At 60.2% G+C, this 21,753-nt stretch overlaps 3 protein-coding genes across 3 annotated transcripts in view; 2 read left to right on the top strand and 1 right to left on the bottom strand.

Moving 5' to 3' along the window:
* Window positions 1-1,494, top strand: part of KMT2C (lysine methyltransferase 2C) — a 184,786-nt gene extending 183,292 nt beyond the window's left edge. Inside the window, 4 exon segments of the mRNA XM_056134804.1 lie at window positions 294-410; window positions 541-614; window positions 719-827; window positions 1,389-1,494. Coding sequence (XP_055990779.1) covers window positions 294-410; window positions 541-614; window positions 719-827; window positions 1,389-1,481 — 393 coding nt within the window. The 3' untranslated portion in view covers window positions 1,482-1,494.
* RHEB (Ras homolog, mTORC1 binding) overlaps window positions 1-21,753 on the top strand; it is a 239,322-nt gene that overhangs the window by 5,120 nt on the left and 212,449 nt on the right. The window lies entirely within an intron of this gene.
* Window positions 8,700-21,753, bottom strand: part of GALNT11 (polypeptide N-acetylgalactosaminyltransferase 11) — a 33,736-nt gene continuing 20,682 nt past the window's right edge. Inside the window, exons 3-12 of the mRNA XM_056134792.1 lie at window positions 19,844-19,967; window positions 18,593-18,759; window positions 17,803-17,928; window positions 16,437-16,686; window positions 15,270-15,387; window positions 13,923-14,075; window positions 11,126-11,344; window positions 9,896-10,000; window positions 9,239-9,376; window positions 8,700-9,069 (exon numbers count right to left, since the gene is read on the bottom strand). Coding sequence (XP_055990767.1) covers window positions 8,938-9,069; window positions 9,239-9,376; window positions 9,896-10,000; window positions 11,126-11,344; window positions 13,923-14,075; window positions 15,270-15,387; window positions 16,437-16,686; window positions 17,803-17,928; window positions 18,593-18,759; window positions 19,844-19,967 — 1,532 coding nt within the window. The 3' untranslated portion in view covers window positions 8,700-8,937. The remainder of the gene's footprint in view (window positions 9,070-9,238; window positions 9,377-9,895; window positions 10,001-11,125; window positions 11,345-13,922; window positions 14,076-15,269; window positions 15,388-16,436; window positions 16,687-17,802; window positions 17,929-18,592; window positions 18,760-19,843; window positions 19,968-21,753) is intronic.

The raw sequence follows: 21,753 nt of genomic DNA, 5'->3' as shown, positions 1-21,753 counted from the left end.
CCTATGGGATGCTGGGAATCGAACCCGGGTCGGCCACATGCAAGGCAAACGCCCTACCTGCTGTGCTCTCTCTCCAGTCCCTTGAAGTGTACTTAAATAGTCCATTTGAACATTGTCCCCTCCTTTGGGGCCGGAAAGATAGCCCAGTGGGTGGAGCACTTCCTTTGCACCTTGGACCCCCACCAGGGCCCCCGAGCCCCAGATCTAAGTTACTCGGAGTAACGGCTCCCTCAGAAGCCACTCAGGTGTGGGGGATGGTGGGGGGGATCACACCCACACTCTCCTGCCCGCAGGGACTGGGCCTCTATGCGGCCCGGGACATCGAGAAGCACACGATGGTCATCGAGTACATCGGGACCATCATCCGCAACGAGGTGGCCAACCGGAAGGAGAAGCTCTATGAGTCTCAGGCAAGTGCCTCCCGGCTGAGCTGGGGGTGGGGGGCAGTGTCAGCACCCTGGGGGGAGGGGTTGGGGTCAGTGCCGGGAGGCCTTTTCCCTCCCCGGGCGCCCGTGACCTGTGACCCGTCTTCCCTCGCAGAACCGGGGCGTGTACATGTTTCGCATGGATAACGACCACGTGATCGACGCCACCCTCACCGGGGGGCCTGCCAGGTAAGCGGGGCCCGGGGGGCTCGCAGCGGGCCGGCGCGTGTTCCCCCCGTGCCGGGGGCCGGGGCCTGGCCCGGGCTCCAGCAGCGTCTGCCGTGGTGTTGCAGGTACATCAACCACTCGTGTGCGCCCAACTGCGTGGCGGAGGTGGTGACCTTCGAGAGAGGCCACAAGATCATCATCAGCTCCAACCGCAGGATCCAGAAAGGAGAGGAGGTGAGCGGGCTCAGCGGGTGTGGGGCCTCCCCGAGGCGCTCCGGGACCTTCCCCGCGGCCGGGCAGGGCCGTGCTGACCTCGCGGTCAGCATTTTGTTTTATTTTTAATTATTTTTTTATTTTGGGGGACTTTGGGGGGAGGGGTCAACACCCGGCGATGCTCAAGAATTACTCCTGGCAGTGCTCAGGGGACCCTATGGGATGCCAGGGATCGAACCCGGGCCGGCCGCGTGCCAGGCAAACGCCTTCCCTGCTGTGCTATGGCTCCGGCCCCCGGCCATCGTTTTGGAATGCCGCAGGTTGCCCGGGTTACCCAGAACGCCACAGTGCTCTAGGCTCAGCGGTGCCCACTATGGTCTCTTTCGTTTCCTTCGGGCCTGGGGGTGTAGCTCTTGTCCCTGAGTGTCCCCGGGCACGGCCCGAGGCTGGTCGGGGTCCAGTCCAGAGTGCTGGGGCCCCCCGGGTGGAGCTGTCCCCGGGCCTGCCCACGGACGGGAGGGGTGAAGGTGGCCCGGCCCGGCCTGGCCCGGCCTGGCCCAGCTGACCCCGTCTCCCCGGCAGCTCTGCTACGACTACAAGTTCGACTTCGAGGACGACCAGCACAAGATCCCGTGCCACTGTGGCGCCGTGAACTGCCGCAAGTGGATGAACTGAGCCCGGCCCCAGGAGGGGTGGTTTTCCGCTGCAGAACTTTCTGGGAACGAGCTTCCGGAGCTCTGGTCTCTCGGCCTTCGCCTCTCCGTGAGCACCGCCCCAGGAGGCCGGAGGCCGTGGCCCCGCGTCCTGCGGCCAGGCGAGCCCAGGGCGGTCCAGCACTTTTTGTTTCTTTTTCTTTCTTTGGTCTTTGTGGGTGGGTTTCGTTTGTCTAGTCTCACTGAGGAGAAACTGATACTGGGGCAGGAGCCGACGGCTGCCCTGCCCGGGCGGGGAGGGCCTTCCGATGAATGTAAGACTGAATCACCAGCGAGGGGCACCCCGAGAGCTGGCCACGGCCTCGAGACGGTTGGACTCACGTAGACGCCACTGAAGCAGGAATGTACGGACGCCCCTTAGGGCGGGAGCTAAGGGATAACTTGCACTAAACACACTTAAATACTTGATTCCATGAGTCAGTTTATTGTAGTTTTTGATTTCTGTAAAATAAGAGAAACCTTTTGTATTTATTATTGAATAAGTGAATGAAGCTATTTTTAAATAAAAGTTAGAAGAAAGCCAAGCTGCTGCTGTTACCGCAGAACTAACAAACCCTGTTCCTTTGTACAAATGTAAATATTTTGAGAAGAGTTACAGTATAAAGATAGTTATTGACCAAATGCTACCAGGCTCCGCAGCAGCTCGGGTGCTTACACAATGTCCATAGGGATGTTACAATATAATTTTTGTGTTCCTAAATATGCCATTATAATGATGTAACAACCAAATTTCCGACCTGGAGTGTTTGGGACTTTTTGGAATGGAAGGTTTCTTAGTACTTAGCTGTTTTATACGCCTTCCTTCCGCCGGGACGCAGCGTGTGCTCTGACTACCACTTTTCTAGCTGTTTTGGTAATTTAAAACTAATTTTTTCATATGACATTGTTGCATCCCTACTTCTTCAGTCAGGTTTTTTGTGCTTACAATTTGTGATAACTGTGAATAACTGCTTACAAATACACCCAAATGGAGGCTGAATTTTTCTTCAGCAGAAGTAGTTTTGATTAGAACTTGGTTCGCCACCGAGAATCATGTAGACACGCAGGACGACGGTGCGGGGGCTGGCCGGGCCCCTCCCCGCGCGCGCCTCGGCGGGCTGGGGCGGGCCGCGCGGCAGCCCGGGGGCTTGGGGACGATGTGATTTTAAACGTGTTTGTATGAACTGTTTGTTTACATTTCTTTAATAAAAGAACACACTGTTTTGTGTTTGCTCGTAGAGATTTAATCCACCTTTGGAACCAGTTAGCTTTTTATTTCGTACTGACAATTCCGGTACTGACACTTCCCGGGCTGAGTCGAAGGGGGTTTCACCGTGCGCGCGATCCCAGGGGGCCGAGAGCCGTGGGCGGCCCCGTCGCGCGGTTCCGAGCCTGTAATGTCCATGGCATGATGTATTTTTATCGGGCAGAATAAATCGATTGTATATATTTTTCTCTGGATAAATAGCTGTATGAGATTTGTTTCTTGGATATTTTTCTTCTCTTGTACAATATTCGACATCCTGCCAGTATTTGTCCCCCCGGGTCTCTGGTTCGTTCTGTTTTCTGTTCTGTATCATAGTATCTAATGTTGGCAAAATTGAATTTTTTGAAGTATACAGAGTGTTATGGGTTTTGGAATTTGTGGACACAGATTTAGAAGATCACCATTTACAAATAAAATATTTTACATCTACGACAGTGCCCGAGTCTGTGCTGGCCCCGGTCAGGCCGCGGGGCGCCACCCCCCACCCCGCAGCGCCCCTCGCGGGATTCTCGGGCTCCGATCCCCTGCCCCCTCCGCCCCTCCAGGGACCATCGTGCGAGGCTGGGCTGCGGCTGGGCCCCGGAGCACACGAGGCTCATCCTTGTCCACCCCAGAGTGTCCGACGCTCCGTCTCCAGTGCTCCCTTCTCTCCTCCAGAGTTGGCGTGGCTGTGAGCAGGGGCCAAGGCTGCGGTCCCGACTCGCCGTCGGTGGGGTGCGGGAGGCTCGGACCCCCTTCGTCCGCCAGGCCCCGAGGCTGGTCCCCACCGCCCGGCCGGGCTTGGGGGCGTCTGACTCAGGAGATTTCGCTCCTTGGTCCAGGGAACCCTCCGGGGCTGAGTGGCTGTTGGGGCGACGCTGTGGGGGAGGGTCTTGCACCGCACCTTCCCGGGCAGCTGAGGGTGTGTCTCGGCTCCGCACGTTTCCCGGGTGCAGCTGGGCCTCACTCCTGAGTGCTCGGCGCGGGCAGTGGCACCTGGTTTCCGCTGGCCCTGAGCCTGTGGTCCCTAGCTCGGGGGGTGAGGTCCCCTCGCCTCCTGGGCTCTGCTGCCCCCAAGCTCCCTGGGGCACTCGTCCCTGCAGGCCCCCGGGCCCCTCTGCCCCACACCTTGGGGCAGCCCGCAGACCCTCGTGGTTTTGCTCGAGGCGGAGACAGCGGCGGGGCGGGTGCTTCCCTTGAAAGCAGCTGACCCACATTCACTCCCGGCGTCCCTAGGGCCCCATAAGCACAGCTGTGTGAGCCCAAGAGCAGGAACAGGAAGTCGACTTCCTCCGGCCATCGCCGTGGTCAGGCCACGGCCGCTCAGGTCCCTGTTCTGGGCCCAGTGAGGGCTGCAGCGGTCGCCGTGACCGGCTCCAGGAACTGCCCTTCGTGTCCACATGGCTGAGGTGTTGTGAACGGCCTGGACGGACCAGGCCATCTGCTGGTAAGGCTGTGGGGACCAGGCCTCTCTGTCCCCGGGCTCCAGGGCCTGCAGTGTCCAGTGCTCTCATCAGGGGCAGCAGCTCCCCAGGGGGCGGTGGGCGTGGTGCGACCCCCCAAATCCCTGATTAGTTCTGAAGCCATCTGTGCAGACGCTGGCCGGACAAGGTGTTGTGTTTTGGGGTTTTTCTGTTTGTTTGTTTTTTGTTTTCCTTGGGCCACCCCTGGGGATTTTTCCTGGTTTAATGCTGAGGAGTTGCCGAGGCAGTGTCGGAGCTACCAGGGGGGACATTGGTTCTAAGACTTGAGTCCACTGCCGCTGAGCCACCCTACCTCGGGGAGACAGCTGAAAACTAAAAGTCGCAGCTTTAAAACTACAAATCCAAGTTGCTCGGTGGTGAGCGTCAGGCTGCTGACGGCAGATTCCGAAGCAGAACCGGACGATCTGCTTCCTTCCTCCAGCCGTGTGAGCCCAAGAGCAGGAACAGGAAGTCGACTGTCCTCCGGCCATCGCGGTGGTCAGGCTGTAGGATAACACTCCTTTGTCCTTCCTCAGGTAGCTTAGGTTTGTCAGGTCACACCCATCTAAGGACACTGAACTTGTAAGCAATGTCCTTTCTGTGTGGACACAGGAAGACAGTTAATATTATGCTTTGTAACTTGGGAGTTGATTGACTCCGAATAATATTTACTCCTGGACATCTGATTTCTTGACTCAGTTGCCCTTAGTTCCTAGCACCCGAAAAGCAGGGTCCTGACGAGGGACTGAATGGACCCAGGGCAAGCGGTGAGCTACCCTGGCATCGAAATGGGCCAGGCCAAAGAGCCACGGTACTCAACTATAAGTTGAGGGCATGATCATGGACAAATGCTGTCATGATCCAAAAGTAAGTAACGACGAGACTAGGACCCTGCTGGAGCTAGGAAGATTAACCTGGCCTGAGGACTGCGGAATGTATAGTGAGATGTTCTCAGGAAGAACCAAACTAAATTTATATCTCTTACTGTGCTCACACAGAATGACATTGCTAGAAATATTAGAAGTAGATTTATTACAACTGTTTAAGTAAATTACTAACTGAGGGAAGAGCACACCCTTGTTGGGATCCCACCCTTGAGCGGATCTCCTAGTAATCTGAAGTAATCTCTGTAGATGAGATTTTATCCTTGAGTCAATCTCCTGGAGGAGTGGTCTTACCTCTCTTCGTTGATTCGTCAGTATTCAACCCACCTTTATGTCACCGCCTTATGTGACTGCTATATAAACTAAGATGTAAGCTTGGAAAAGGGGTCAGAAGTGAGAGAGCTCGGGCTCCAGAGATCCAGAGTCAGAGCCAGAAGGAGAGAGCTTCCAAGACTGGGGCCCAGGAGAGAAGGAGGCAGAGAAAGACAGGAGTGAAGAAGATTGGAATAAACTACTATTGATATAGAGCGGCCTGGCCCTCGTTTCTTCTTCTGTCTGCCCTTGGCCAATAGCCGTTCCGATCCAGGCCACACACAGCGGCTCAAGAGCACCGAACGCAGGCGGTGAGACAGTACCATCCAGTGAGCCCGTGAACACACAACCATCGGCGTGATAAGATTTTACAGTCAGGCCGCGGCCGCTCAGGTGCCCGCTCTGGGCCCAGTGAGGGCTGCAGCGGCCACTGTGACCGGCTCCAGGGACTGCCCTTCGTGTCCTTCGGAGAACCGCCCGTTGCAGGCTGCTGCGTCCGGGGCATGAAGTGGGTTGTAAACACCCGGGATGTTTTTCAAGACTGTTTCTTGGAGCAGTGTTGAGTCTCCCACTAGGAGCTTGGGGACACCTGCAGCCCCCTCTCCAGCTGCTCTCCCCCCCAACCCAAGGCACCCGGCAGTGACACTCCACAGCTCAGGCTAAAAGCCCGAGCCCAGCTCTCCACGCAGGAGCTGTGGTCCTAGGGCTGCTCTGTGTGGTCAGTGTGGGGCCTGTCCTCCCCCGCAGGCGCTGGCCTTTCCCAGAGTGCAGTGGGAACCACACAGCCCCAGCACCACACGGCTGACTACTTCCGCGCTGCATGCAGTTCTCCCCGTCTGTAACTTTTCTTGGTTTTGCCGTGCTCGGCCGCAGGGCCAAGTCATGTGTGTGTTTGAGGCCCCAGCCACGGCCGAGCCTTGTCCTAGGGGCCTGCAGGCCGCCCCTCCCTCCCCTGGCTGGTGACGGGCTGCACAGCCTTGGCTGGCTCAGACAGTGCCTGCTCGGGGCTGGGGCTCAGTTCTCACCAGGGGGGTGCTGGGTGCCCACGCCTGTGCCCGCAGGGTCACATTTCCTGCCCCCCCCCCCCCCCCGATGCATTGCAAACAATGTTTGCAAGGCAGGTGCTTTGACCAGAGAGCGATCTCCCAGTCCTGCCCTGTTTCCTTGACGTTTCATGGCTCAGGTGTTAGCACCAGCACCTAATACTGGCGGCTCACGCTTGGATGCGGCTTAATTAACAAACGGCTCAGCTGGGCTGCTCACCGCCCCGTTGCCCTCCGGAAGGCAGTGGGGCCGCCATCTCCAGGGCTGGGCTCTCGGGAAAATCTTCTGTAAACTCGGGTGTGCGTGTGGTGGGTGCGACTCAATTCCTTGGTCTGATGGACGGCAGGTCACAGCTGGGATGGGGCAGCTGCCTGATGGCCACAGGCTGAGTCCCACCAGGGCTGTTCAGGTCCGAGGTCGATAATCTCCCCTCTCTGAACCACACACAGAGTCCAGCCAGTGATGCAAAACACAAGCGGAGTTTATTCAGGCCAGCTAGCTGGGGTCAAGCTCTCAGGCCAGGGCAAGACCTGAGCAAGTGGAAATGTTTCAGGTTTTAGAGTCAGTGCTTACGTCATAGCCCGCGGTTACAAAGAAAAGCCTAAGTAAAAAAAAAAAAATGCAAGTTTCATGATTCAAAAGGAAACATAATTTCAGACAGTACAGACAGTTTCCGATGGGTCATCTGGGCATGTTCCAGGACGTTCTGGTGGCTACCCCCCCCCCTGCCCACGTCTAGGTGGCCTCCATAGATAGCAGTTGTGAAACTTTTTGCCAAGGCCGAGTTTTCAGCCCAGATGTCCTTCCTTGACAATGGACAGAAAAGGGGGAGGGGGGCGGGGGCAGATCGGGGTTTCAAGAAAACAAGACACCGATCAAAGCAGGCAACATGGAGCTGTTCTTCGGCCGCTCTGTCCACCAAGGCCAGGCTCCGGTGCCTCGGCCATCCGCCCCCAGTCAAGCTGCCCTTTCCGCCCGGGATGTTTAATCCAGCTCACTTGCCCTTGGCTTTTGGGTCACCGATTTCCCGTTTCCACGTTCCATCTCGGTGCCTGCATTGAGCGTTTGTTCTGTCGTGGTGGAGGAAGGTACCTGCCACCTGAGCTCGTGTCCAGGGCCCCGGGCTCCGGGCCGTGGCACTCACAGAACTTTGAAGAACTGTTCCGGGCTTCTTCTCTGAATCCCAGTGTCCGGACACCTCCTGGAGACTGAGCAGGCTCGCCATTGTGGTTATTACTTGGGGACGGGGCGGGGGCAGGTGTGGGGTCCCGCAGGAGCCGGCGCCCACCGTGTGGCTCTCTCTGACCACAGGGCCTTTCCTCCTGCTTTTTGTTCTGTCCTACCACTTCGAACGTCTTGAGTTTGTAGGAGTTTGAGCTGTGCTTCGTGTCCTGGAACTTGATCTATCCGGGTGAGTTTCCCGCGTCCTCGGGCTGGTCTGTGGCTGCCGCTGCCCCGTGCGCCCGCAGGATGCTGAGCCTGTTTCCTAGCCACTGGGCGGCCGGCAGCGTCTCCCCGGCAGCGCGGGTGGTTGTGAAGTTGTGCTGGAATACGACTGTGCGGACTTCAGCCCCCTCACTCGTGAACAGGCCGCCCACCGTGAGGCGCACACGTGATCCTTGTGGTGCTGCACACGTGTATCTCACGACCCCGCGGGCCTGGCGGTGCCCCCACGTGTATTTCTTTACCCTCCCCTTCCCTGTTTCCCATCCAGCGTCTCGTTCCCGCTCCCTAAGCAAACCGTCTGATGTGCTGCCGCTGACTTTAACCTACCATCGGCCTTGGGGCTAGTCAGGCCGGAACGTTCTCCAGCACGCGGCCGGCACAGTGGCGCTTAGCCAGACGGCGTTGGGGTCACAGGAACTGCAAGAGCAGCCGGGAATGACGCTCGCTCTGGCTTGCGCTCCCGCCGGGGTCTAATTCTGTGGGGGAAACAGCCCTTCGTGTTTGGGCATTCAGTCTAGACCCGCGTCTACCATCATGGGTGGGCGCTAACACTCGGGGGCAAGTTCAGTAGTTCATCGGGAGCAGGATGGGGTCGGGGGAAGACGCGGGGAGGTGGCTTCGGGCTGTGCGGAGTTGCGGTCCAATCCCTGGCCGCGAGGCGGGGCCGAGCAGCTGAGAGCCGTGGGGACGGGGCGCGGTCGGGCACCCCAGCCGCCCTGCACGGGCACTCACGCTCTGCAGAGCAGAGGTGAGACGAGACGAGAGAGAAGCAACCAAGAGAGCCTGGGTAAGTAATCAAAAGGATCCTTTATTTCTAATGTAGATAGTACCGTAGCTCATCAAAATAATTTATAATAGTTAACTGACTCTTAAATATATAAATGATGCTTCTGAGGTTAAAAGTACTAAGGATTCATTTCATTTAAAACGGCCCGTCTGGCGCCTTCTCGGGACGGCTGAGACCCAAACAGGCTGTGAGCGAGGCGGTTCCAAGCGTCTGTCCCCGTGGTCAAGCCCCCCAGGCGCGTCCCCCTCCGGTCACGCTCAGCCTTCCAGGTGCCACTGCTGCGGGGAGCTGCCGTCGCAGATGGCCATGGCGACAGAGCCCTTGCGGCCCTGCGGGCCCAGCCCTCTCAGGCACTGTCCGAAGGACACCTGGTACAGCCGGTGGTTCTTCTGCGGGGGGGGGGGGGGGCGAGAGGGGGACGGTCACTGTCATTCCAAAGTCGTCAGGATGTGGCAACAGAAAGCCGAGGGGCCCGGAGCACTCGGGCTCTGGGCGGGCTGACGGCCACCGCCAACTGCGGGCGGTCTGGGCCCCCCCGCCCCCGGGCCCACCGCTCACCCCGAAAGTCCACTGCTGAGACCCGCCAGCCCCGTGGCACTTCATGAGCCGCGGCGGGTCCGACGAGCGGGTCTCGGGCATGTCCAGGCACAGGAGGTTGTTCAGCAGCAGCTCGTGCTCCTCACTGTACACCCAGACCTGGGGGCGAGGCGTGGGGGCGCCCGGTGACTCGGGGAGCGGCCCAGGCCGGCTCCGAGTTCCGACACGCCTGGGGGCCGAGCTGCGCGTCCCGCGTCTGCCTGGGGTGCTGGGCTCAGTACCAGGGGCTTCCTGGAGCAGCGCGAGTGGTGCTGCGGCGGGCCCCACGGGAAGGCGCCTCGGTCTGAGTCCAGGCAGCGCCACAGCCACAGCCCGGCAGGGCCACGGAGGACGGTCTGCCCGGCGGGAGAGGCCGGGCAAGCCCCTACGGCCCTTTCTGGAACCAGCGCCTGGGACCTTGGCCACCGAGGCCGGCGACACCGCTGACGCCTCCCGGGTGGTAAAGCGCATCCTCCCGGGAAGGCCCGTGGCGCGTGCTGCCCTCCACGCCCGTCTCCCGTGACTCTTCAGCTGGGGGCTGCTCTGCGCCCACGGTTTCCCCAGGCAGAAACGGACCTTAAAGGGCACTTCCTGCTCGTCCTCAGGGCCCCGGGGCGGCCACGGGAGGCAGGCACCCACCTGGCTGGGGTCGGCGTAGTCGCAGGCCTTGAGCACCACGAGGCCCCCCTTCTGGCTCGGGTGGCCCTGGGCCACGAGACACAGGCTGGTCTGCAGGTGACGGAGCTGCGGAGGAGAGAGTGAGAGGCGCCCGCGCCAGAACCCACCCGAAGGGGCCGCGGGGTGCCTGACGGTCCAGGCAGGGCATCCTGAAGCTGCGTTCGTCCCGTGGACACTACCCCCGGGGCGGGGGTCTCTCCCCGAATACCCGAGTGCCCAGCCAAGAGGAGCCGGAAGTGAAGTAAACGCTAAAAGGCGTCACTGGGCCGGAGGCTGGCACAGTGGGGGCTTACGGCCTCGCGTGGGACTGACCCTGGCCCAGTCCCTGGCCCAATACTGACACCCCCAAAACAACACAGAACTCCAGGGCCAGAGAGGAAGACAGGGCCGAGGGCTCAAGTGCTGCACCACAGGGTTGCCCCCCAGAACCAACCAGGCAGCCCGAGTTACGGTGACGGAAGTGCAGCTTCCGCCAGCGATCAGCGCCTCGTCGGGCAAAGACCACCAAAGAACAACTGCACCAGAGCGCTGGGCGGGAGACGCCCCCAGGCCTGTCTGGGCCAATCCCAACACCCGGTCACGGGACAACGAAGGCCAGTCCGGAAAGTTACTTAGGAAAGCTCGTTTTTCTTACCAGATCCTTAGAAAGGAGAAATTCTTCCAGAAACAAAAGGAAAGGCAAGTGCTTGGCCACTGAGGCACCTGGAACCTTCACCCCAGCACCCCTCCAGGGGGGGTCTCCTCACCCCAGGGCCCCTCCCAGGGGTCTCCTCACTCCAGAACCCTCTCCCGGGAGGTCTCTCCAACCCAGCAGCCCCTCCTGGGGGGTCTCCTCACCCCAAGGCCCTCTCCCAGGGTCTCCTCACCCCAGCACCCCCTTCCAGGGGTCTCTCCACCCCAGGGCCCCTCCCAGGGGTCTCCTTCCAGAGGTGACACGCCAGCACCCATTCTTAAAGAGGCCGTGGCCCCCACCGCCCCCATAAGGACACCCCCTCCCAGTGAGGCGTGCAAACCCCACGGGCACAGGAAGGGCACTGGCCGTGCGTGCTGCTCCCGGCCCAAGCCAGAGAAGTGCCCAAGCACCGCAGGGTGTGCCCCGCCCCCGCCCCCAGCCCCCCCAGGACATGGCAAGCACATCAAGGCCTCACACAGACCTCAGGGAACTGGCCAAGGCCCGCGGGTCCGTCTTACCCGCCCGCGCTGAAGGGCTTTGGGGCGCTTGGCTCCTCTGTTGATGAAGAGGGGCTGCTGTGGCTTGGCGTTGGGCCCTGCGATCTGCATCTCCGGGTAGACGTTGTCCAAGTACCACTTGAAGGATTTGCAGCCCAACCTCTTCCTCAGCTCTACACGCTCGCTGATGTTCCCGTAGGTTTTGGTCCGCAGATAAGGCCGCAAGGAAAAATACTGCTCCTGAGTTTACAAAAATAAAAGATTTTTCGGTTTGAAATGAATATAATGCAATCCTATCTGAGTTTTAAAGAACCACCTAAAAGATGCGAGGAGCACAAAATATTTTCCCGTTGCCAGAAAACGCCCCGGTCTCCAATCAGGCCTCAGACAGCACGGCCTTCAGGCCAGACGCCAGTCCCGGACAGCAGGCGTCGGGCGGAACTCGGGCTCGGGAGGAAAGCCCAGGGCGAGAGGCCAGTCCTCACGGGAGGTCTCTGGCCTCAGCGACCGGGCGCGCCCTGGGCGGCAGCAGCGAGACGGGGGACAGGCAGGAGCCGGGCAGGGCTACGAGCTCCGTGGGCGGGAGTCCTGCCACGGCGGCCGCAGAGCAAAACACCGACGCTCAGACCCAACCAAAAGGGGCCGCAGAACGAGCAGCTCTTCGACTGTTTGGTCTCAGGATTCCCCATCAGACTTCTTATTTTTTGGTTTTGGGGCCACACACGGCAGTGCTCAGGGACCATATGGGATGCTGGGGATTGAACCCGGGCCAGCCGTGTGCAAGGCAAACACCCTCCTCGCTTGTGTTATCTATCGCTCTGGCCCACCACCAGACTTTTTAAAGATCCTCTTCACAAATCTGCATGTCGTGCTGGTGGGCCCTAGGGTCCTCCCTGTGCTGCCCGGATTCTACCACGTGCACTGTCGGAATACACACTTGGGCGGTCGGAACACACACAGGACCAGAGCGTAAGAAATTCTTACGCTGCAAATAGTAATGCAGAGCATGGATACACGAGTTGAAATTGAGAGATTAGAACGACGAATGACATAAAATGACTATTTCCAATCCCCAGCTGAACGAGAACAGTGACAGCCTGATCTCTGCCCGTCTGTTGAACAGACAGCCAGAAGGGCACATGTCACACCAGGATGAGAACAGAGAATAGTGCTGTCGGGATGTTTTTGGAAACGTAACTCCATAAAATAATTGAAACTGGAAGTGCAGTGGGGGCTGTGTGCCCTGGGAGCCCAGAGCCTCCCCAGCAGAGCAGAGCCAGGTGTGGTCCAAAGCCCGAACAAACGAAATGAAATGAAGTGAACGAAACCTCTGAAGAGGTGTTTCCCGTAGCTCCGAAGAGACCCAACCCAGCCCTCGGAGCAGGTTAAATGTGGCTGGTGGAAACCGCAGTTACATGGAACTTTTCACCGTTCCGTTGACCCCACGGGCTCTTCTGTCGCCCGAGTGTTGATCCACACGAAGTTTCTGCAATAACAGAGTGAGTCATCTGGAGCACGCTGTTCCCCGGGCTGTGGTTCTCCTGGCTACTGACAAACCTCGCTCAGAGCGTCTGAGTCGTCTCCATCAACCTCACACTGCAGCACCACGGGCTGGAAGGCACCACTGCCGCGACGGCCAACACGCGCCCCAGAAATCTGAGTCTCACCCGGAAGCTTGAATTCGATGGTTTGTGACAAACGCTGCTGCTTGTTTCTTGCACTTCTCTCGTTTGGGGGCCACACCTGGTGCTGCTCGGGGACCCACACGAGGGGCCAGGGACCGAATCCAGGTCGGCCACACGGAGGACCGCGCCCTCCCCGCTGTCCCGTGGCTCCGGTCCCTAGGACTTGTTTTTGTCCGGGAGAGGCCGCTGGCGCCCACTGAGGCGTGTGTGCCAGACCCCGGGCGGTTACATAAGGAGGCTCCGTGGGCAGAGGACTCGGCCAGCCGCAGGCCAAAGCACGGCCCTGCCCCGCCAGCATGCGGCAAGGGCTTCCTGTGCCGAGTTCTGCGGAGGCTTCAAGCAATCAATCAATCAACTACTTTCACGACTTCAGCAGTGACAGATGACCTCTGTCAAGCAGCGGGAGCTGGTTCTGGCGGGGACCAAGGGGTGGCGGCAGGCGGGTGGGCAGTGCCCGGGAGGGCCCAGCTCAGTGTGCCCACAGCAACGGCCATGCCTGAGGAAGCTGGCTGCCCTTCCACTGCCCGAGGAGTCGGCGGTCTGGCTGAGATGCCCCGGCTGGCCACAGCGCTCACGCGTGAGAGCGAGCGTGGCGGGTTGTCCGGGCAGCAGGTGGGCGGGCAGGGGCTGATGGGGGGCGGGGGGGGGGTTGGAGGTGCCGTCCTGAGCCTGGCACTGACTCCCCCGCTTCCTCTTCTCTGACCCTCAAACCGGCGGGGACAGCACTGCTCAGGACACGGCTGGAGCGACCGGCTACTGCAGTCCCAGGGTGAAACCCCGGTGTCCCCGCACTGAACCCCGCAGCCCCTTTCGACAGCGAGACGGGAAAGCGTGGTGAGGAGGGCGAGGGAGATGCCCCCAGGGACACATCAAGAACAGCCGTGGCCAGGGGGCGGGCTGTCAGCGGGCAGCAGGAACAGTGTCCGGAGCAGGGGACGGGGTCAGGAGGCCACCCCAGTAGTCCAAGCTGGGGACTCAGGGCTGAGAGAGTGTGGGAAGGCCGGGGGAGGGCAGGGTGAGGGGGTGCCCCCCTAAGAGCCGGGCTGGGGCTCGGCCTGAACGTGTGCGAGTGAGTGAGGTGCTGGGTTCGAGCCCCTGGGGGTGCGGCTGCCCCCGCCCCGGCCGCGCCTCACCTTGTACTCGTCCAGCCAGACGTGGGCCAGCCGCAGCGAGTTGTGGGCCATGGTGTCCTGGCCCTCGGGGGAGCCGTAGGGCCGCCTCTTCCGGAAGATGTGCCCCACCCGGGAGCAGGGGATGATGAAGAGCCGCCCGCCGCACATCCAGATCTGGGGGCAAGCGGAGACTCAGCGCGGAGCCTGCGGCTGCCGACCCCGAGGCCCTCACTGGGCAACGGCGCAGTCCAGGCTGCAAACAAGACCCCCGTGGCCACACGGGAGGCGCTCGGACCCGACACAGCACCACGGCTTGGGCCCAGGTCAGAGAAGGTTTCTCCGGTCCTCTGGTTCCTCTAAGAATGTACTCAGAAAAAAAATGAAGTTTTTCTGTGGCGCTATGGGGGCCGGCGCTGAGGCTGCCCAGGGCAGAGTCGGAACCAGGTCGCGTTGCAGCCACACGCCAAGCAGGTGCTGTCGCCCGAGTTCCGTCTCTCCAGCCCCAGGGAGGAGCTTCACGTTTTGCTTTTCGCTAAGAAGACGCAGAACAGCCGGCCCTGACCGCCCTCAGCCAAAGCGCAGGAACGCGGGCCGTGCATGCAGGCGGGCACGTTGGACCCCACAGGAACAGAATGAGTCACAAGCACGGATACGAAACGGATCTTTGGAGATACAACTCCTCTCAAGATCCAAAAGTTCTAAAATTTTGCCCACAACCAAGTTACTCCACAGGGATCGTTAGTTTTTGTGGGGGTTCAAGAATGCCATCTATGAAAATGAGCTGAACGGAGAGGAACTCTGAAAGCCCTGAGCCGTCAGAAATTTAAAAAAATAAATAAAAATGAAGCTCTAAGCCATCAGCAAGAAGCAGCCCTTCAGAAGCACCGTGGGCTGGCGAGGGAGGACGGAGGGGAGGACCTGCCCTACATGCGGATGCGAGGGTTGGCTCCCCAGAACCACATATTCCCCCGTGCCTGAGCACACAGGCCAGGGACGCAGCACCTTCCCTATGCGGGTCAGGGTTCGATCCCCAGCACCACACGAGCCGCACACAGAAACCGTGCCCGGACCCACCCTCCGTCTCCCAGCACAGGGCTCAGGCACCGCCTCGCCTAAGGATGACCCCCATCCTCAGCACTGAACAGTCCCCCGAGCACTGCAGGGCGGAGCCTCTAGAGCCAAACAAGCAGAAGCCCCCCAGACTGGCTTAAGCTTTTCCTGTCTCTCCAGCCCCCGAGAAGCTTGTGTTTTGCACAGGAAGACTTCCTGCATCTCCCGCCTGCGAGGAGTCACTGCTCCCTGCACGGCTTCTCATCCCCTTCTGGGTCACGGCAGAGGAGCACTGACGCGTCAAAGCAGACGAGTTACCCGGAACGAGATCTCCAGGTTCTCTCCTCCCCAGATGTCCATGCCGCCGTCGTACTGCCCGAGCTCGTTGAAGTAGCGTCGGTTCATGGCGAACAGCCCCCCGGCCATGGTGGGCGACCTGGAAAGAGACTCGTTCCAGACCGGCTCCGGGCTCAGCCGTCGGACCTGCGCTCTCCCGCATGCAGGGTGTTACAAGTGGAATCAAGACTGACGCCAAAGTGGAGTTTGCGTGGTACCAGACAACGAGCTGAGGAACACGCCTGGCGAATGAAGGGGACTTGGCGGCGCTCAGCCTGACTCCAGGCTCTGCACCCGCAGGCCTCCTGCCGGGTCGGACCTGAGGCCCGTGGCACTGGGTCTTCTGTTGCCCCGGGAGCCAGCAGCTCGGGTGGTCCCGGACCCCTCCCGAGGCCAGGAGTGCCTGCTTCCAGCCACTCACCCAGCTGGGCGCCTGTAGAAGCGAACTTTGAAAAGAAGTCCCTTCTGATGAGAAAGGAGATTTTTAAAAAAAGATTCAGGGACTGGTTGCACGAGGCTGACCCAGTTCAATTCCTGACGCCAATACGGTCCCCTAAGCCCTGCCAGGAGCGACCCTGAGAACAGCGGCAGGAGAAGCCCTGAGCACCACGGGCGTGATCCCAAAACAAAAAGATTCCCTAAAAGGCAGAAATACAAACCTCTGAAAACTCTGAGAAACTTAAAAGAAAACAAAAATAAGAAGCAATGCCTGCAAGCAGACTGAGGCTGAATATAACTGAGTGGTTAAAGTACTAAGGCTCACTCCCTACCACAGGAACCAACCCTGAACACCGTGACCCCAGGGACGGCCCAGGGCACCTTCCTGCTGCCACACCAGTGAGGGCACTGTGCGCCAGCGCAGTACCCTTGGGAAGGGGTGAGGAGGGCACCCTGCGCGAGCTCAGTACCCGCTGGAGGGCACCTGTCCTGCGCAGAGCCAACCCTGGTCAGCACCCCGGGTCCCTGGAGCAGCAGGGCTCATCCCTGAGCACAGCCAGTGTGGCCCCAAGCAGAAACTCAGAAACTCGGAGCAGACAAGCAGGCACGGCCGGCCTGGCTGACGGCTGCCTCTTCCCGTACTCAGACATCGGCAATGGCCGGTGTCTGTCCCCAGGGGCCCGGGACCCGGACCCGCCCTGCGCGCCTTACCTGATGGGGGCAGTGCCGCCCCCCGGGCCGCCCAGCTCCGAGGGGGGCACCAGGTCCCACTTGAAGTGCAGCCCCCAGTTGAAGCCGCCGCGCACCACAGGGGACGCACTGTAGGCCAGGGTGTCGGCGCTGATGATGTCGATGACGGGGCACACCACGGCGTGCCGGTCCTCGCGGATGGCGGCCAGCAGAGGCTGCAGCCACACGGCGTTCACCTCACAATGGCTGTCCAGGAACACCAGCACCTCCCCTGCGAGACAGCGCGGTCAGCTGCACGAGGCTGGCCCCAGCACCGCCGGGCAGGGAGGGGTGACCAGGCCCAGCCCCCCCTCCTGCCTAAGGCCACGTCCTCCTGGCTGGTCACTGCCCATCCATCAATGACACTCTCCCTCTGCTGGGAAGCGAATCCCGACCGTCACCTCCTCTCAGTAACGGGAGCTCGGCTGCGTGGCTGACCCACCCCTCAGGGGCCACGTGACCATCACCGGCTCAGCAGCCCCGTGTCACATGGGACATGTCGGAGACAGGCTGGCACGGGCCCACATGGGGCAAGCAGGCGCTCACTCAGCGGAGTCTCGCCTGGGACGCGCGTGGGAGACCGGGAGGGCACGGAGGGCATCGCATCGCTGCCCGGCCCCTGGGGAGGGACACGGCCCCGCGCTGTCTCGTGGCATCGGGTGGGGCAAGAACTCTTGAGAGACAAACTGGGGCTGCAGCCACAGTGCTCGGGGCTTGCCCGGGCTCTCACTCCTGGCCGGCTCAGGGACCACGTGGGGTGCCGGGGATCGAACCCGGGTGAGTCACGAGCATGACCCCACCCTCCTGCTACACTACCACTGGGGCCCTAGTGGGGACATTTTTTAAAATGCAACATTTTGGCTAGAGAGAGTTCAAAGGCCTGAGCACCGCCTGCGTGGAGGGAGCAGCGCATGCCACAGGTGAGGGGTGTGTGTGTGTGTGTATGTGCGCACACTTGACCCCGCCCCCCCACACACACACAGCAGAGCCAGCCAGGAGGGCCCCGAGCATCCCGGGGTGTGACTGGATCTGCTGCCCCTCAATAAATGAAACAGGGCAAAAATCTGTATTTCAAGCGAAGCCAAGGTACAGTCATAAATGAAAAGCCCCCTGGCCACGGTGCCCCTGAGCCCGGGGACGAGGCGGCCGCCTGGCCTTCAGCAACTCGGCGGGCGGCTCAGCACGTCCTGCTGGGCCAGGATCAAAGCAGGGAAACCCCGAGCAGGCGCCTGCCTGGGCTGCAGGTGGCACCGAGGCTGACTGAGGTCACTGCAGGCGGAAGGCGGGCACCAGCGTTTTACACACACACACACACACACACACACACACACACACACACACCCCTCACCTGTGGCCTGCGCGGCTCCGATCATCCGCCCTCGGATCAGCCCCTCCCGCCGCGCGTTGCGGACGACTCGCACCTTCCCGGGGAGGTACTTGCGGACGTACTCGTCCAGCTCCCCCTTCAGGTCGTCTGCAAGAGGGACCCGCCCGAGTCAGGCCGTCGCAGCCACCAAGTCAACACAACCCCCCCGCCCTGTCGCGAAAAGAAAAGCGTCGGGGTCTCCTGCGAGGGCAGAGAAGCGAGGAGCAGCGAGAGCCAGGTCCCGCCGGAAGGGACCTCAGCCAGAGACCGGTTCGCTCGGGTCTGGGCTTCGGGCCAGGCTTCGGGTGGTCCCCAGGGCGCCCACCGGGGGGGACAACCAAGGCCCCGAGAGTCCGGAGCGGTGTCAGAACGGCTAAGTACGAACCCGGCTGCTACAGAGCTGCCTTTCTTGGGGGGGTAGATCAGGGACAACGCGTGGCACTTTAGGGCATTTTAAAGAGAAAACCAGTGACGACCATAATGGCACGTAAGCTCCGGGAACGCCGACCTGGGATCTTACGGGATCTCTGAACTTAGGAAACGTAAAGTGCCCTTGGAAGGCAGAAAATCCACGAAATAACTTGGAACGCTGCTATAATTCTCACAGGCCAACACAAGCTGTCTCTCAGCTCCTGAAAGGAACATGCAGCACAGGGCAGCTGACATTTCCTCGTCCTTGTCTGAAATCTGAGGCAGCTCTGAGGGGGCTGTTGGCCCACAGAAAACACCGGGGGTGGGGGGTGCCGGCCCAGAGAACACGATCGTTCCTCACCAAGGTCGCTGTCGTCGTCCACCAGGATGACCTCGTGCAGGAGCTGCGGCGGCGTGCGGTCCAGGACACTGTGCACCGTCCGCAGCAGGGCGGACAGCGCTTCGTTGTAGAAACAGATGACCACACTGGCCACAGGCAGCTCGTCAGGGTACGACTTGTCTCTGCACCTGTCGGCAGGACGCCAGCACAGCGTGAGAAACTCGCCTCCGACAGGGCTCCCCAACTGAGGCTACGCCCGACAAACATCACCTGTGGAAACAATTCTCCGAGGCAACCCAGGGGCGACCCCAGCTGTGTCGGGGACCTCGTGGTGCCGAATCAAACCAGTGCTCCGTTGGCCACGTGCCAGGCACCCACCCTCACCCCTGCACGCTCCCTCACCCCAAGGAACGTTCAAGAAAAGGTTTCCTTTGCAGAATTATACACTGTGCTGGTAAAGCCCCTCTTGATGTTATGCCCGCACCCTGCTAGGAGGTGAACCCCACAAAGCAAGTCTTCGGCCCCTGGGGGCAGGCCAGATCCCCCGCGCCCTGCGGAAGCCACGCCAGCGCCTCCACAGGATTCCAAAGGCAGTAACAGAAACAAAGCGCCCGCCTGAAAGCTCCTTCCTGCGCAGGAACAGAAAAGCTCTGAGCTGCCCCGGGACGGCGGGAAAAGCTTCCGCAGCGCCACTCCTGCCGGCCACGGCTGGTCAGCGGCTCCGGAGAGCAGGAGACCCACGGGGCAGAGATGACGCGACCTCCCGCTCTCCTGGGCAGGCACAGACAGAGCTTCCCGGGAGCTGGACGGGCCACGCAAGACGCCTCAGCCCCTCTCACGCACGGGAAGAGCCGCCCGCAACCCCCACGCGGGCAGGCTTGCCTGAGGAGCCTCCCCGGGCCAGCCAGGGCAAAGCTCTGCCTTCCACGGGGCCGAGCCTCTGCACCCGTGACCCACACCCCGTCCCACTGCCTCACCCCGGAGCCCCAAACAGCATCGAGCAAACAAGCGCCTTCAAGCAGGTCTGTCTGTGGCCGGCTGACCAACAAAGGGAAAAAAGTCTCGGGACTGAAGATACCAAACTAGTCAGCAGGGTGGGGCGAGGAAGGTTTCGTCGGGGGCACACAGCCACCCGGTAACGCTTAGAACCATCGCGCCCAGAGAACAGCCTCCCTCGCCGGCCCCATGACCGAATTCCGTCTCTCTTAGTGCGGCCCCAGCCACGAGGCTGCCCCTGTCCCGCGCGGAGGTCAGCCCCGGCGGGAGACGTACGCGGCGTTCCTCGTGTCCGGCACGGGCCTGCGGTAGCCCAGGCGGTTGCTGATGAGCAGGTTGAAGGCGTGTTTCTGGTAGCCCAGGTCTCTCAGCTCCTGGTCGCGCTCGTCGAAGATCATGCCTGCAAAAGAGTGCAGTTTCAGCCAGCGCCTCGCACCCAGACATCGCCGGGTCGTCATGAGGGAAACGCCTGACCCTACTCCCACCACGCATCCAAGTAAAATCTGGCTCACTCAAGCTCAAAATGCAGTGCTCCTCACCCACAGGTGACACCTGCCATGTCACTAGCCAGAGTCCTCCCCCTCTTCAGAAAAAAAAAAAACTTCGGACTAGTCACCAAGGAAAACGAGTTTTCCAGAAAAGCAGTAGTCACAGCACCCCTGTGGATCTCAACAAAACACCCACACAAGCCTTGCGCCCCCAAAAGGTTTCCCAAACCCATCAAGACTCTGGCACTGGGGCTTATTTGAGGACGTGGGCTCAATCTCTGGCACTGTCCTCCCGCAGTTCATCGATTGGCTCGAGGGGGCACCAGTAACATCTCCATCGAGAGACTTGTTGTTACTGTGTCTGGCGTACAGAACACATCACGGGTAGCATGCCAGGCTTTGCCGTGCGGGCGAGATACTCTTGGGAGCTTGCTGGGCTCCGAGAGGGGCGGAGGAATCGAACCCGGCTCGGCCGGGCTGGTTGCACACAAGGCAAACGCCCTACCGTTGCGCTATCACTCCATCCAATCTCTGGCACCACAGGAAAATAAAAGCATCAGAAATAAAATAAAAATTCCTTTAGGTCTAGAACAGTGCCCTAAACAAACTTCTTTCTCAACAAACGCTCCTTGATTCAACAAACTATCAGAGGGGCCACCACCTGCGTGATCTCTGTGTCCTGCCAAGGGGCGGGACACAGCTGTCAGCTCCCAGCACGCAGCGTCCTGCAAACATTGAGGGGCACCGCCCCCGAGCACGAAGGAGCCTGTCTGCAGACACGAAGGACAAGGGCACTTGCGATGAATGACACTGTGACCGGGAGGGCCAGGGAGGGCCCTGTGTTAAGTGAACCAAGTCAGAAAGACAAGACGCAAGATGCCATCTACGAGTAGAATCGAAAAATCAGAGCAAAAGGCCCGGTGGCCGGCAAGGGAGGCCCCAGGGAGGGCTCCGGCGCCTGCTGGTGGCGCCCAGCACCCGGCAGCAGGGCCACGTGAGGCGGCCACAGGGCAGACAGCCCGCACGCCAACACAGGGGCCCCCCTCGACACGAGACCGCCTCACTCCCGGATGCGTTAAAGAATAACAAATCTGTTAACACATCACCTCAACTGGTTAAAATTTCTTCTTCGTCTGATGAGAAGGTTTAACGTCTATTCTCCCTTAACGTTAATTATTCTGAAAAATGGGGGAGAAAAGAACATTCCAACGAATTTTTCCCGCCCTGCTCACGCGCAATCAGAGCCAAAGTTCAGTTCACCCGCATGCCAGTGGAGCCGCCTCATTAAGCTTCAAGCGTCGTTATCAAGCGCCAACGGAACAGGGGGACCCGAGAGCCTCGCCTTTGTCACTGATCGTCTTTGCAAAATGTGCCTCTCACGGGTTCCCAGAGCTCCCCAGACAGCAGCATCTGGCGGCGCTGAGGGTGCCAGCTGCCCGCCCACCCAGGCTGTTTTGGCTAGCCTGAGATTCTCAGTGAGTTCAGAACCAGCTTCTTCTTCTTTCCAACAAAGATGCTCGAGCGCGGGAGAATGTCCGCGCAGGCCTGTCACTGTACGCGACTCCCTGGGCCTGAGCGTCTTTCCACGTATTTAGGCCTATTATTTCCTTCACTGGTGTTTGGTAATTCTCAGAGCACAAATACCACATTCGTTGGTTAAATTCGAAGCATTTTATTCTTTCTAATGCAACTGTAATG

This window comes from Sorex fumeus, unplaced genomic scaffold (assembly GCF_029834395.1).
Source record: "Sorex fumeus unplaced genomic scaffold, SorFum_2.1 ptg000107l, whole genome shotgun sequence".
In the NCBI taxonomy this organism is placed as follows: Eukaryota; Metazoa; Chordata; class Mammalia; order Eulipotyphla; family Soricidae; genus Sorex; species Sorex fumeus.
This window is presented reverse-complemented; position numbering and strand designations above follow the sequence as displayed.